Source organism: Amphibalanus amphitrite, unplaced genomic scaffold, assembly GCF_019059575.1.
Source record: "Amphibalanus amphitrite isolate SeventyFive unplaced genomic scaffold, NRLGWU_Aamphi_draft 000736F_arrow, whole genome shotgun sequence".
In the NCBI taxonomy this organism is placed as follows: Eukaryota; Metazoa; Arthropoda; class Thecostraca; order Balanomorpha; family Balanidae; genus Amphibalanus; species Amphibalanus amphitrite.
The window spans coordinates 19,834-35,890 of NW_024882230.1; the positions used below are offsets into that span (position 1 = coordinate 19,834).

Sequence of the window (16,057 nt, forward strand, 5' to 3'; positions counted from 1 at the left end):
CTGCTATTGGCGCAAGAAGTGCAACCCGCACAATTTAAAATAATAGACCCGTCCACACCCTTCCGGGTTGACTATCACCCCCACCCCCACCCCCCGACAGCCGATGGTGAATGCACCGTTTAAATGGCAGGGCGGGCTCTCACTAAGAGACACTCCCGTCGGCCGTCCCGCTCCCTGTCACTGGCGGTGCACCGTTGTACCTAAGTGGTCCGCACTGTTAAATGTCTCCACTCTTCACTCTATACGTCATCACCACAAAGCTCTGCAATGGCCTTTTCAGACCAAAATACGTGTTCCTTACAAAGCAAACAAACAAATAAACTATAAAGGATGATATCCAAGGTCAGACCAAGCCATGGTCAGCACCCGCGGCATCCACTCTGTCCGCACAACCGCAAAATGACATCAACAAATGATTGATAATTGATTACAACAAGAAATAAGCACCAGAGTTAGTCCCTTAGCTTTTCGGCGACTTTGCAATCTGCCATTGATTTAACCCTCGCCCGCACATGCCATTTTCCCATCCTAGAACGCACATGGGGGGGGGGGGGGTTGCCACCCCCCCGCGCCATTTCGTTCCTGTTGGAGATAGAGCTTAGCGGTAAAGACCAAAAAGATTCTTTGGGAAGAGACGAATCCAATGATACCCAGTTTTACCTTCTCAGGTCAGTCATTGACCTTCCAGGTCAGGTCAAACTAAAAAATGTTGCTGTTTTGGGTCACCGTTGGATATCAAGTGTGCTGCTTATCAAATACCGATGACGATGCTGTTTTCTGGTGCGAAGCCAGCTAGAACCTCTTTGTCACACTACCCGACCATAATTTTGCTGCTGAGGTCATTTCAGGTCAAGTTAGGTCAAGGTCAATTATATGTGTTTGTATGTCTGTGTGTGTCTGTGTGTATACTGATGTGTGCACCGATTGTTTTTGGGTCCATATTACATGAAATCATGATCTGAGAAGCTTTTACCAAAAATGCAGTCAAAAAACTTCAAAAAAGTAAATTCAGCTTGCCTAAAACGCAATTATCTTAGATGACCTAGGTTGACCTTGACCCTGACCTTGACCCCTGTACATCGTCGAACAACATGTTCCATGATAGGTGGGAGGTAAGACTGGCAAAAAAGGCCGAAATCAGGGTGTCAAAAGCTCATAAGGCCCATGGCAAACGCAATATGTTGAGAATTGGCCATTTGGGTCATGACATGACCTGACAAACAAGGTCATATCTCCGAAACCAAAAATCACAGAAACTTGAAATTTTCAGTGGACATAAAGAAAGGATAGAGGAGCAGCTATACGAAAAATCAGCCTTCTAGCTCTAAAAATGTTGAGTGCAGAGCAGAAAGACTACCTGGGGGGGGGGGGTGGCAACCACCCCCCCCCCATGTGCGGGCGAGGGTTAAGCAAGTGCTACAACCGTCAAGCCCACTGTTGAGGCTCACAGAACCATTAGAACGTCACGCCCAAGGCTGTCAGGCCCGGTGTTCGGGATAAGGGTGGCTTGGTTGCCGCTCTGCTGGACAGATGGCGCACAAGAGCGGCAGCAGAGGGCAGCAGTGACTGAGAAGGGGGTGCTGGCTGGTGGTTGGGTCCAGGCTACCTACATAGTAGTCGCTTTCCGTTTCGGTTACTTTGCTATGCACAGAAACGCATAATCCGACTCTCATTTAAATACTGTAAAGTAGAGCATTTAAGGATAACGGCCTCATCGGCTCATCGATTACTTAGCCTTCCTCCCACCCGTCGGATTCCAGATTGCTGGCTGACCATATATTCAGCTTGCTTCTCGTTCGTTATTCCTCGGCCCAATGTTTGACTTATTTCCCACTCATCAGGCCCGGTGTTCAGTCCATCTCTCCGACTAGTTGCTTAGCTCACCTCCCATTCGTCAGGCCCGGTGTTCGGCCCCTCTCCCCGACTAGTCGTTTAGCTCACCTCCCATTCGTCGGGCTCGGCGGGTGCGCGGTCGGCCGGCTCGGCGGCGGCGGGCGCGGGGTCCGAGGAGGCGGGACCGACGTCCACCACCGTGTGCTCGGGTCGGCGGTGACCGAACTCGAGCGTCCATAGCCGGTCCTGGCTGACACTCTCCTGCCAGGTCAGAAGACCCTGTCAGCTGGACACCCACAGGCTCAACTGTCAGCTGGAGGATCCACAACAGGGGGCGCTTACGGCAGTCAGCAGTCCTCTGTCTTCTGTTTGCAGCAGCCAGTCAGTTTTTACGACCCTTCACTTTTTGCAAACGCCTAAAAACGCCACCCGGGACGGCATCGCCATTATCTCTCTTTGTCACCATCTTTTCCACAAACATTGCAAAAATGACCCAGGTCACCGAAAGCTAACTTACCGAAAGTCAGATCACCCAGTTCATATTATGTGGTCTCACGTCAAAGAAAATACATAAGTGCTCGACGGCGACCTAGTTTCAATGCGTGGACGTTTGCTTTGATACTTTGATATGCAGGTCAGGTCGGGAGACTTATTGATACGCAGTTCAAATAGTCGGGGACTTACTTCAGCACTAAATAGGTTAGGTCGCCAGAATCCTCACCGATAAGCAAGTCTGCTCACAAGCAAGTCTGCTCACTAGGGTACCCGCCCATCGACGAGCAGGTCACGTGCCGACCGACGGGAGTTGTTTATTTACCGATAGCGATACGCAGGTTAGGAATCCAGGGTAGCCCCACACTGGACCTCGCATGCCGGTTGCGAGTTTTTGGGTTTTCGGGTTTCTTTAAAATTAAGGAATAGTCGTATACTGCACCACCATGTAACAAGCCAGTCTGCATGTTTTTAGCATGCGAGCCAACTGAAATTGCATTCCAAAAGTTGATTTTGAGTCAACTATCGATTTTTCTCGCTGCGAGTACTGCGAGTTTTGGTGTGCTTTGTTGAAGTCGAAGTTTGGTTCGCTGTGCTGCTATTGCAATAGCATGCAATTTCCTGAGGGTGTACCGGCTTCACTGCATTCATGTAGTGACCAGAAGAAAATGGTTTAATCACTCCATGAATGAGTATTATACCCGCGAATCAAAACCCGCAGACTCGCAACCCACATGCGAGTCCAGTGTGGGGCGGCCTTCAGTAAGCAGGTCAGGTCACTGGCGTACTCACTGATAAGCAGGTCAGGTCACTGGCGCTGTCCGGCGGAGACGAGCTCCCGTCTGAGTCCTCCGCTAGCTCCTGAAAAAACGGTTCCACTTCAGTCAAGCCCAACAGCTTGGTTGAAGTGTAGTAAAAGTGTGATTTCGCACGCGAGAAAAAAATATTTTCATCAGGAACCACTATAATAATCCACAAGTTTATTCATAGTTGTACATCACTGTGCCAAAACACCTTCGTTCGAACTGATTTATTTAGGCTTTAGCTAGTTAAAACTTTAAGAGTGTGTTGGCTTTCAAACCAATATCGTCGAGACCGTATGATATGCACTTTAGGAGCTAACCACTACATGAAAGGATGCAGTTCAAGCCCCTACCCCTCAACGCCTGAGTTACAAAGCTCTCCTTCTACTGCAAGCGAAATGTACAAGCAAGCAATCATTACGAAGCTGCCTTATATTCACAGCACAGCTACGCTTGGAAAAATGTAAATTATAACTCGCAGATGTTTCGCTGGCTAACTTCTCGTACCTCTACCTTTCCTCCAAACGCATTCTGAAAGCCAGCTCAATGTCATCCGTATAGGTCAAGGTAGTATGACATGTCACATTCACCGTGTGATGCATAATTGCATAATGCAAATGTCATATGGCATCCTAACGTAGTTATTTATGAGAATGAATGTGGGGTTCGGTAGGTGTGCTCTATCTGGCTCGGACGACACAAATTGCTCGCGAGACCTTAGAAGATCTTACTTGCTTTTAAGCTTAATAAATATGTATAGTAATAAATACCTTCATATTAATTTGTCCAGTATAAAAACGTACGTAGCATGGCTTACGTAGACGCAGCAGAGGAAACAAGCAGAATTCTTCGCAAAATAAAGACAATGTATCCAACCGTAAAAGCTTAAAAAAAAAATGGATCGGTACGTCAGATCAGCAGTGGATCAGCTCTACTTCTCGTAGGAATAGAAGCGTGAAAATATATTTATTTTGTTGTCAATTTGATACATTATCACTCTCTTCACAGTCGTTCCGACAATAGCTATGGCTATTCGAATGGCCAATCTCATTATGTGGCCTCGCTCTCTCACCTGACACTGCTGCTGCGAGTACAGCTCCTGCAGTATTCGGTCGCGTTCCCTCATTTCCTTTTCGAGCGACTCCATCCTGGTATTGAGTGACGCATGCATTTCCGTCTGGAAAACACCGCACGGGCCCGGCGATCAGCTCAATTCCATTATCAGCCCAAGAAAAACCGACGGGGCGTCGATAATATCAGAGCCAGGACTGAATGCATTCAATTTACAGAGCCGGAGCGTGCTTCCCTGGATAAGGAAGTACGATTAACTGGGAATCACGTACTCCAGCATCATCTCAATATTTCAGAACACAAGCAGTCCAATAGAGCGGCCTTGAATAGAGCAAACCACTAAAGGCAGCCCAATTGTACTGAAATGTCTCGTTATCGTCGTATGATGGGCTAAGTGGCATAGCTGACTGATGGGCAGTGTTATGAAACTGCTAGTGACCCCCAGGACCACTCCCACTCACCAGTTTCTCTTGAAGAAGGCTGCGTATCTCGGCCACCACGTCGCTGGCCTGGATGAGGCAGGCGGTCGGTGGGGGCGGCGTCGCCTGCGACGTGACATCCGGTAACGCCTCGCGCGAGCCGACCGGAGAGCCCGGCGGAGAGTGCTGGTTGAACGAGACGGACTTCATCAGGTTCCGCTTGCGCGACAGATATCCCTGGACGGTGGCCGGGACGGGTGGCGCCGCGGGCGCCTCGGTCGGGTCCGCCAGCCGGCGCAGGATGCTCTTGAGGCCGCGCCGCTCGGCAGAGTCGGAGCCGGGCGGCGACTCCTGGGACGGCGCCGCCTGCCCCTCGGAGCGGCGCGGCGACCCCGGCCACCAGGCAGCCGGGGAGCTCGCAGCCGGGCTGGGCGAGGCGCCGGAGGAAGGCTCGCAGTCCTCGTCACTTGTCTGTGTGGCTGCTGACACCACCGTGACCCCGGGCGTGATGTCCGTGCTCTCACCGTCCCGACTCGTGTGACCGTGAGACGGTTTGGACGCGGGCGGACCGGGACGGCCCGAGCCGGCTCGCCGCTCCTCCACCTTGGACTCGGTGTGGTCCGACCTGGTGGTCACGTCAGGCCGCTCGGCCGCCTGCCGGTCCCGCAGCATCCGCAGCCTTTGGAGCAGCGGCAGCCCAGCGCCGATCACCTCTGGCTCTGTGGACGGCTCCCGACCGACCGAGCCGCCGCCGTCCGGGCTGGCCGTCGAGCCCAGCTTCCGCCGCCTGCCCGACACAAGCACCGGCGCCCGGCGGTTATCGTGCTCTGCGAACACTACTTTCAGTGGGGAGATCGATCCAGATCGGTCCCCACGGATCGATCCAGATCAGTCCCAATGGATCTATCCAGAACACCACCGTATCTCCATTTTTGGGAGATAAGCTTTAGAACTTCCTACTCGTCGACGTTGATACACATATATTTTTCAAGAAGAGGGGTTTGAACTTTAAACTGCTGGCTGTGTAGTGATCATCTGCATAAGTAAGCTAGAACCGCGAAGCCTGTCACTGGTATACCGACCGCGGCCTGGCCCCGCGTGGGTTACGAGTCGCTCCTCAGGCGCTCCGGGAGCTGTGTCTGAACGGGCGACTCCTTGGGATGCTCCACGGTTTATGGCCCACTCGGTGGCGGTGCCGCAGTCTAAATACGGTCATGAATCAGACCACAGTGCGGCCACTAACGGACACTAGTGACGACAGAGCAGCAGCTGGCGGCCAACATAAACCATGCTAGAGGAGGTTCACACAGCAGCAGCAGGGGCTGAAGGGGCTGCGAATCAGCAGTTAACACAGGGACAGTGAGCTGGAAACTGGACTAACGCAGAAAAGTCGACTCCGAGCTGGGCGTTGGGTGTATGAATTGGACACTGACGCAGGAAGTAGATACAGGGCAGTGAGCAATGAACAATGAACACAGAACAAAGGACACTGTGCGCTGATCATGACATGACATGAAACTTGACATGACATGATCATGACAATAAAACGATCGTAAAAGGCCTTAACACTAATTTATGCAAATTATCGGGAATAATACTCGCAATGTATGAATGATCCATATCCATTGATCAATCATGACCATCCTTTCACGGTGATCTGATGACGTCCAGACCATGATGTGGAGAGCTTACCTCTGCGAGGAGCGCGTCCGTCCACTGCCACTGGCGTGTCCCTGACCCTCCTGCGGCTCGTCAGAGGAGCACGGGACCAGCTCCATGTCGGCATCACTGGTGACACAGTCACACACACGCACATACACACAAGGACAGAGGTTAGCAAGCAGCAGTTAGCTGAACCGCTTACTTAGCTGGAATTATAAACGATAAACAAGACAAAATGCTATGATTGTGCACAAAATTACTGAACCAACAACGATAACCGTTTAGCAGTTAGATGGACTTAGCTGGAATTATAAACGATAAACAAGACAAAATGTTATGATTGTGCACAAAATTACTGAAGCAACAACGTTAACCGTTTGGCAGTTAGATGGATAATAGACTTGGACATGTCCTAAAAACTTGGTGATTTCGCAAAGAGCACCAGATCTGGATAGGCTCAACCGCCGCCTAGGATCTAACAGATTTCTGAGTACAATAGCTGGACAGCGATCAATACCACGGATTTGCATTCCTGAGGAGGGAAACAGACGACTGACACTGCAGGCAGAGCTGTCTGCGCTCCGTTCTCTTCCAGCGGGCGGTACAGAGGGAGGCGACTGACCTGTCGACGCGTCGGACCCGACGCAGGGCGTGTTTGATGACCTCGGGCCGGCGGCGGTGGGCGGAGCCGGCGCCGCGCTCCGGGTCGGCCGCCGCCGGCGGCGGATGCTCGCCCGCCGAGAGGCCGTTGTTGGGGACCACTCGGCCCCCGGACGCCTTCCGAGCTTCCAGCAGCCGGCGCCGACCGAGCGTCTGCAGAATCTCCTGACAGCACAGCACTGGCACTCAGAACACTTCAAAGTGACACCTAGCCCTTCGGCAGGGACACCTATTTGCTTGGTGACTTCCTTAATTAAAGACGCATTTGTTTCGTTCATTATTTCCGTAAAAAATACATCAAAAGCAGGAACTGCACAGCCAGGCGACAACATTTTCAAGCCGCTCCTTTCCGTGTCAATCCTTTTATAAGCCACGCCGGTGTCGCAGCCAGGCCATAGGTACTGAATTCATTCATAGACCGGTTCTGATATCCCCTTCTGGACCTTGGCCGAACAGTAATATGTTACCCACGGTTATGGTGCAGTAATTTTATGAATAAACACCAACACGCTAGCCTCCAGACCGGATACAAGCTCTGTCTTACGAAATTTGCCAAAACTCTACCAAAATGATAACGCACGAGGACGACAGCCCGCGAGATTCCCGCGAAACGTCTCAGCGGGACAGTGGTGCTTTCCGGGTTGCATACCCATCAGGCGGCCGGCGAGTGTATTGCGGGCAGCCTATCGACCAGGCGGCCGCTGCAGCGCCGCGCTTCGCCTACATCCATACGTTACTTCAGGCCCATTCGTAGCGAGGCGTAGTTGTCGAACGACGAGGGGCTATAGCCTAAAGAAACCGTTCTTTTAAAAATGTCGACAAAGGACTTGTAACTCCTAGAACTGTTGTATGTGGCGAGTACTACTGTTTTACAATTTTATCAGTAAACGGAACAGACACGCCACACAAATTAGAGCTATATCTACAGGGTGTCCCAGAAGTCTTGAAGCTTTTTTATTTTTGTCGTGTGACCTTGCTATGCCACCGATTAAGGCGAATCATGCCTCAAACGAAAGACAAAGAACTGAAATTTTGTATTTTCATGCGTAGAGCACCACTTTAGTCAGGTGGCCCCCGTTGTGAGTCGCACAAGATTGAGCACGAGAGATCACGTTCTTCGCTGCCGCCAAGATCTCCCGGTTTGCGAAACACCGGTGTCGCCATGCCCGTTTCTTGTCAGCTTCAGAGTCTTATTCCCTGAAGCGAGCGACATAATATTAGCGACATATATTTCCGACGGGTTGATATTTGTTTTAGCCCCATAATAATGCGACGAATCAAAGGATTACAACGGGCTGTTGCTTAGCGTGCTCAAGCAGCTGAGCCTTATTTCCGTAATGGATGCGTGCAAACATGTCAGGAGACTTTCTGATCAGTAAATCATTATGTTGCTAATGTTTTCTCGGAGATCCAATAAATACTCTGTTTCCTGGCTCGCTTCATGAAATAAGGCTCTGAAGCTGATCAGAAACGGGCATGGCGACACCGGTGTTTCGCAAACCAGGAGATCTTTTTTTTTTTTTTTTTTTTTTTTTTTTTTAAGTGCATTTATTGTCAAATAAACAGCATTACTGCCACAGTCTAGTCATCCATCACACTTCCACTCTTCCGCGATCCGCCCACAAAAGATGCAGTAAAGAGCACATGAAACTGCATAAATAGCATATCAACTAGATCATTATCACCATTCTGAACCACAAGCCCTTCCGGCATGCCAGCGGTCGTCACCCACCACCAACCGAATACAGAGGCCGCGGAGACATTTACGTACATATGGCCCGTCGTCGGCAGCGCCCAAAGCGCGGCCCGCCCGCCGGCGGCCTCCACAGCCCGGCTCTCACGGGGCGCGGGCACGGAGCACGGAGTTGACGCACGACGCATTGCAACATCGCATTAAGAGCGGAGTTCAGCTCATCTCGTCGACAGCCCCCTCCCCCACGGTGGGGGCCCCACCCACCCACCGCGAGACGGACGCGCGGCGCGTCAGCTGACAGGTATGACACCACTCGGGTATCGGTGCCGGCGTCCGTCCCGGTTACAAATGTCAGAACGCACATCAGCGCACAGCAGCCGGATCAGCTCCACCAGGGAACGGCCACCAACACGGCCACCGCGGCGACGCAGGAAGCCGAAACGCGGCCGACGGCAGCGCAGGCCGAGCAGCCAGGCAGCGGCAGCCATTCTCCGGAGGCGGCGAGGGCGGGCAGCCCAGGTCCCCCCGACAGCAGCGACCGGGATGGCGACGACGGCGGCGGTGACGGCGGCGGCCATCACATTTCAATCGGTGCCTATGTTTTGTAGAATATTTATAACATTCCCCCATTTGTTTTCGAATTTTTCAAATTGCCTAGAGTTTTTAGCCGCCTTTTTTTCTTTCATGGCTTCTGCCCGGAGCAGGGACGTAAACAAAGGGATACTAGGGGGACGGTTCTTATTTTTGGAGCGCATTATTGTGTGTTTTGCTACCAATTTGATGAGTATTTCAATGTTTGTTTCCTTGTCACGACAAGGAAATATCCAGCTTTCAGGTGTTGTTATTAAGTTGATATTATAATGACTTTGAACATGTGATTTTAAATTATGTATAAAGTTTTGAATTATGTTGCATGTATACAGAGCGTGAAACAATGTATCGTCGTTACCACAAAGGTCGCACGCAGCAGTTTCTGTTTTTCCGATTCGGCAGAGAAAAGTTTTAGTCGCAACAATGCGGTTAATAATTCGATAATGAAGTGCTTGAAGATATGTGTTGTTTGTAGACGATCGCACATCGCAAAAAGTTCCATTATGCATAGAACCAACATCTCGAATCCACTTACAACTTATTTTAGATATGTGTGAATCGCGATTTACTTTAATTCCTGTTACTAAGGTTTTATATACCACTTTGGAAAGATGCAGGTTTTGTGAGAGAAGCTTGATTTTAAAAGGTTGAATAGGATACCATATGTGTTTAGCTATGCATGCTACATTGGGGGAAGTATCAAATGCCAGGCTTCTTATTATGGAGGTATAGCACAAAAATGTCATTTTGATTTTATATGTGGCTGCAAGCTGCTCTCTGCTCAGTAGCGAGCCATCAAAAGGATTGAACAGGTCTGATATAAATCGAAGGCCTTTTTCGTTCCATTCTTTAACGATAGACTTTTTGTATTTTGTGCTGTCGGAAAACCATATGAAGTCCGCGAGTATTTCATCGTTGTCAGGTTTATATGCAGTGCAGAAACTCGACCATCCGCGAATTACTTCTTCCCAAAACCTGTTCTTTACCTTTTTGGCCTCCATTCTTAATTTCACTGACCAAACCAGGAGATCTTGGCGGCAGCGAAGAACGTGATCTCTCGTGCTCAATCTTGTGCGACTCACAACGGGGGCCACCTGACTAAAGTGGTGCTCTACGCATGAAAATACAAAATTTCAGCTCATTCTCTTTCGTTTGAGGCGTCATTTGCCTTAATCGGTGGCATAGCAAGGTCACACGACAAAAATAAAAAAGCTTCAAGACTTCTGGGACACCCTGTATCATCTTCTACGCTATCCTATTTTTAGAATTGTTTTTAATATTTCTCAACGGTTTAGCGGTATTCTTTTTTGCCACATTTACTTATTCATCACTGGCACGCCTTTGTCGTGTTGAATTTAGTCCCGAGCAGTTGAAAGAACAACAAATTGAATGTTCATCGCGAAGTGTTAAACTAGTTAACGATGGAAATATGAATGCCTCTAGGACATAAAAATGGGAAAATATTGAGTGGGGCCAGAGATGAGAGAAATGTGCACCCACCAATTCGGCTACAATGGATGACAGTTTGAGCAACTTCTAAAAGCTTTTAATTGTAACTGTAATTGCCATGATAAAGCACCCGCAAGCTGTCTGAAATTGAGATCGCTGTGGAAAATATTGAGCGCCGCAGTATGAAATATTCATGAGAGAAAATGGACGTCCTTTAGAGCAGAAACACACATTAAGATTGGGAGCCCAGAACGAATCGAATAAAAGAGCCGGAGTGACAGTTTCGTAAGGAAACCGATTAAAAATGAAGCACAATATTTGGCGCTCTCTTAACTACTGACCTGGGGGGGGGGGGGGGTTACCGGTGATAGCAGCACACTGCTATTCCATTTCGCGAACTGACGTCACACTTCTGGTAGTGTTGGAGGAATAGGCTTGTTGACGTCTCCATGGAAACCCAATTTGACACGTGTAATAGCAGCGTGCTGCTATCACCGGTGAAACAGGGCCATCATAAGAGTTTTAAAAGCTTTCTATCGCCCAACTATGTTCATTTTCCACTGCATTTCTACCACGCATGAATCTCAAGCCTTATCCACGTCAGTTGTGCGCAAATAAAAGTGGTTAAAGAAGGAAATCGTCACCGAACTATTCATCGGCATTCACGGACGGGTGATTGCTCTCACTCTGCTGGGACTGACCTGTGCCTCCGGATAGTCCCTCATGGCACTGAGCACGTTGTCTCGCGACAGGCTGAACAGCTCTGAGTAGCCCACGGAGCGGACGTCGGCAGTGCGTCTGGGGGGGGGGGGGGGGGGGGTGGAACGCGGGCAGAGACGGACTTAACGGCTGGACACTGGAAACCGACTGCGCTCGGATACTAATGGCACAGTCGAGCTGAGCCACATGAATACGTGATTAAATTTAACCAGCGCATCGAGTGGATGCCAATTTCTCTCCCGTTTTTAAGGAAAAACTTATAATTCAACTATGTGCCGTCTTTGTCCACGGGTGTCACTTGCTGAACTTATTGCTGGGCTCTAATGGTTATTAATGGATACTACAGCCATTCTTTCCTTGCAATGCTTGATTCATGTAAAAATGCCAAAACTTTTCGTGGGGCACAGGACCTACCAGTTCAATTTAAAACGACACCAATGTCTCCAACCGGTTCCACAAAATCCAGGACCTGCGCTACTAGCAGTGGGGCCATCTGAAGCCCTACATTTCATGTCTTACATGTAGCCATTACTGGGAGTTGAAATGGCGGCAAGTCATGTGAAGCGTGAAATGAAACTGGAATGTGTGAAAATGCTGCATCACGTTCCTCACTCACTTGTTTAAGCCGTCCAGATTTAGGATACCAATCTCGCCGAAGAAATCACCAGCCTTCATTGTCGTTAGAACCTTTCCACTGTCACTGTAAAAGGAAAATGAAGCATGGAGACTCCGTCAAAAGCATGAACGAATTGAATAAAAAAATCTGGAGATCAACGCAAATAATTGAATGGTGCTTGGTTCATACCAATTCTTAGGATATTGACAGGCGTGTGTTCCGCACCCACCTGATCACTTCCAATATTCCATCGGCGATGATAAACATTTCTCTGGCCACCTCGCCCTTCCGGCAGATCAGATCACCCGGCGTGAAAATGTAAGCCCGCATCTTCAGCACCAGGTCGTGTAGGAACTCGGGCTGACAGGCCTTAAAAATGGTCACCTGTAAAGCCAAATACATGCTGACTCATTATGGAAAACAGTTTGGCTGTCAGACTAATAAATCACCTCATAAAGGCGCATCCTGACGGGTGTGGGCACAAATTGCTCCCACTTTCATTTGTCTTGTTTACACTTTTCACGACTACGAACAAGCACACGTTGTCTCGTCTCGTAAAATGGAAGAGCTGAAAACTGGTTGGGTCTGAAGTGAGCGCCTCGGAAACAAACTACGCATTTTCAGGCACTCATGTCGGCATATTATCAATTTAGAACAGAAGCATGTGCTCCTGAGCAGGAGCGGCCGCTCACCTTTTTCAGCGTCATCAGGTTGACATGCAGGGCCAGCTCGGTGCGCAGTTTGTCCGGCAGGAGGCCGAGCACAGCGTTAATGTCGCCGCCTCCCTGGATGTGACCCCGCGACCACGAGTAGTCGTACCAGCGCTGCACGCGACGCTGCATCGCGCGCGGCACGCGGTGGTGGCGCATGTACAGTTTGGCGCTGTCCTGTGCACAGCGCAGGGTGTCAGAACCAGTCAGAACAACGACCAATCAGTCAGTCATGTGTCTTGGCCATTAATGGTCATTACGCCAACGCATAGTAATGGCCCGCCACAGCCATACAAACGGCATAATATCCCACGTCCAGCTTCACCAGAACACACCAGCAATATAGCTGATGTAAAGTTTTTGTCGCGTTCAAATTACCTCTATTCTAGCTGATAAGCTTGAGAGCAAAAAGTGCTGGCTCACAGAAACTAAGCGTTGACCTATTGATTTCAATTCTTAGCAGTATGCACTGCACACAGTATCCGGTACCGCGAGCAAAGACTGATCAATACTGTTTCCTCAGCAAATTCCTTGTAGGTAGGAATAGGCATTGACAATAGGCAAAATAGGCAATAGGCATTGCACCACATACTTCATAGTCAAAACGGAACATTTCATGTACAAATTATTATGAAAGATAAAATCGGCTCTCGTAAATACGAAATAGCCGTTTTCACGACAAACTATATCCGGCGAGTGCACCTAATTTGACCAAATCTGCACCTTATCTCTTTTACAGCAAATGTCTTCATTTTATGAATTTATTTCAGTGTTTTAAGCGATGATGCTCTCTGATAATATGACAAAGCAGGCATATAAGCAATGAGCGCAACCCTAACTGATAGCTACTAAGAGATACACTGAACCTAATTTGACCAAAGCTGCACCTAATATGCACCAAATATGCACCAGATGTGTACCAGATGGCCGTCGTGAAAACGAGTAATAAATGCTAATCCGTAAAAACACCCGAAACACCCGTTCCAATGCTTGGTGCACAATTGACCAGCTTTGAAATCAGAGCGGCCAACGAGTTGCCGATACTTATGCAGTGGCCTGTTACATAGTATTAGCCAAATAGAGTCCATGCAGAGCGGCATCTTCTAGGCAGGTTTTAGTTTGGCCCGCGCACACATGACCAGCGTGGTTTATGGGCGGTGGCACTAAGTGAAGAGCGCTGTACTGACCTCTTCATCTTAAAAGCTCGGGAATAACGCTGCAACGTTCGGGCTCAGGCGACACTTCCCAGTCACTTAGGGAGACAATTTTTGCATCACAATTAGGGAACCGTCCAGATCATTCACATCACTTGCTTTATAAGTGTCCAACAGTATTCTACCAGGACAACCGTAGGAAACGTGGCAGAAAAATTACACAGTAAATGAGTCTACATCTCCGATCAATATTCAATCAATAAGCTCCAAATATTTGCGAGTATTTATGTGTGCAAAGCGCATAAATACTCACATATATTACCGAGATGGCATTTTTTTCCGCGAAGAAAAGAAGAAAATGTGACACTTTTCCATGTGTTGGATGTCATGCACCTTCATAGTACTACCGGAATTAACACATGTGCTTAAACATGGCTTAAACAATATTCAGTACCTTACACATCATGAAGATGACAACAGATTTATGAGCAGATCACATTCACGAGCTGTGGTTTATTCCACCGGTTACTATTCTGACAAATACGTACCAATAAGCGTTCAAATTCCAGCCGATTTGCATTCCGATTTGTGATCACATTCCCCACTTGGCCTGGAACGGGGCACATCATCAGAAAGGCTGGCTTATTTCTCAACAGCGTGGCACCGTCATCAATGACAATCACCAGTCCCTCTCGAGCGAGAGCCTATGCGTCATTTGCTGAACGGCGGATCGTTGCGTTTTAAAATCCACCGAATATGGATTCGTTCATGCTGAACTGAATAGCTCAGGCCAATGCTTATTACAACTCTGAAAAACGGTACTTACCGACAATTGTAGCAAATATGAATACCCCTATCAAGTAGCTGACAATGGTGAAAAGATATCTGTAAAGAGAGGCAGAGTCATCGGTTGCATGACAAAGTGTGATGTTATCTTCATTTAGGAAGAATGTTATATGAAAAAGTGACTCTAAATTGCGGGTGAGCTCAAATCAATTCCATTCTTATGTTTACAATTTATAACCTTCCATCTTTTGTTGAAGAATGTTTTCAGATATCATGCATAATGTCGCATCAATCATGAGGCACATCCTACTTAACTGGCTGATAACAGCTGAAATAACATTTTTTACCGATTATATAACTTTTCCGACAAGGCGTTTTCAAACCTCTGGCTACTGAACGAAGGTGCAATGGCACACTACGAATTCACCCAACCAGCCGATGATCCGTGCTTGTCACTCGTTCTAGCGCGCGCAAGCCTGATAGGACTGAGAGTCTAGCGCTGATGCCAGGCTTCAGCCTCATGCCCCTCCCAATCTGGTGAGCACTGCTCTCAGTGGTCCGCAACCGGTGACGGGGAAAGACGCTGAGATTTGCAAATGTTATCCCTAAAATTCAACTAATTACAAAGTTGAAAGACCCTACATTGGGGACATCACAGCATTTTGAGCAAGATGTCCTATACATAAACATGAAAATACAACATGAAATGAAAATACAACTTTTTCTTCAAGCTGGCTTCACGAAGTTTTGCATGGAGATTCTGTATGAAAATATTTTTCTACCATAGCACACTGGCTAGATAATGTTTGAATTTAATTGAAATAAATAAACTAACCTGACCTGGTGACCCGACACATTTTACGCCCTTTACTATCAACTGAACGGGTGCGATCCCCGAGTAGGATTCAAGTCGTGAAAGCAGGCAGTCGTTACGATTTTAGTTGCACAGGTGGCGCCGCCGAAGCCCACATAATCCGTGGGAGCGATGGTCTGCGTATAGAGACGACCGTGCGCGGCCGTAGCAATAAACCTTTCGAAACTATTATAAATCCCGGGAGACTGGAATAGCAATATGGGTCTGATATCTCAGTGTAGGTATCGTATCACACTGAGTGACTGGTTTATCAGAGTGCAAAGCCACAAAGTGAGGCTGCAATGGGCTGACGTTCTGCATTGGCCGGCCGTGGCGTTCTACATACATATGACGTTGGCACTCCGTCAGAGTGACACCGTTGACAAGGCCCTGTGGTTGGTGCCGCGGTCAGTGTGCCACCAATGACGGAGCCCTGTGGTGTCGGCACGCGATCCGTACTCAGTGGTGCGCCTATGACGGAGCCCTGCACTGACCCGCTGCTCGTTCTGATGTGTGTCAGCCGCGACTTGAAGTGGCGCCGGCCA

General features: G+C 48.7%; 1 protein-coding gene across 1 annotated transcript in view; it reads right to left on the reverse strand.

The window, feature by feature from the left end:
• The window catches only part of LOC122365371 (potassium voltage-gated channel subfamily H member 2-like), a 51,113-nt gene that overhangs the window by 14,477 nt on the left and 20,579 nt on the right, over window positions 1–16,057 (reverse strand). Inside the window, exons 5-17 of the mRNA XM_043336528.1 lie at window positions 14,700–14,758; window positions 14,422–14,483; window positions 12,702–12,896; window positions 12,239–12,393; window positions 12,010–12,093; window positions 11,375–11,471; window positions 6,903–7,105; window positions 6,311–6,406; window positions 4,661–5,405; window positions 4,201–4,305; window positions 3,636–3,659; window positions 3,118–3,186; window positions 1,942–2,094 (exon numbers count right to left, since the gene is read on the reverse strand). Of these exons, the coding sequence (XP_043192463.1) occupies window positions 1,942–2,094; window positions 3,118–3,186; window positions 3,636–3,659; window positions 4,201–4,305; window positions 4,661–5,405; window positions 6,311–6,406; window positions 6,903–7,105; window positions 11,375–11,471; window positions 12,010–12,093; window positions 12,239–12,393; window positions 12,702–12,896; window positions 14,422–14,483; window positions 14,700–14,758 (2,047 nt within the window). The remainder of the gene's footprint in view (window positions 1–1,941; window positions 2,095–3,117; window positions 3,187–3,635; window positions 3,660–4,200; window positions 4,306–4,660; window positions 5,406–6,310; window positions 6,407–6,902; window positions 7,106–11,374; window positions 11,472–12,009; window positions 12,094–12,238; window positions 12,394–12,701; window positions 12,897–14,421; window positions 14,484–14,699; window positions 14,759–16,057) is intronic.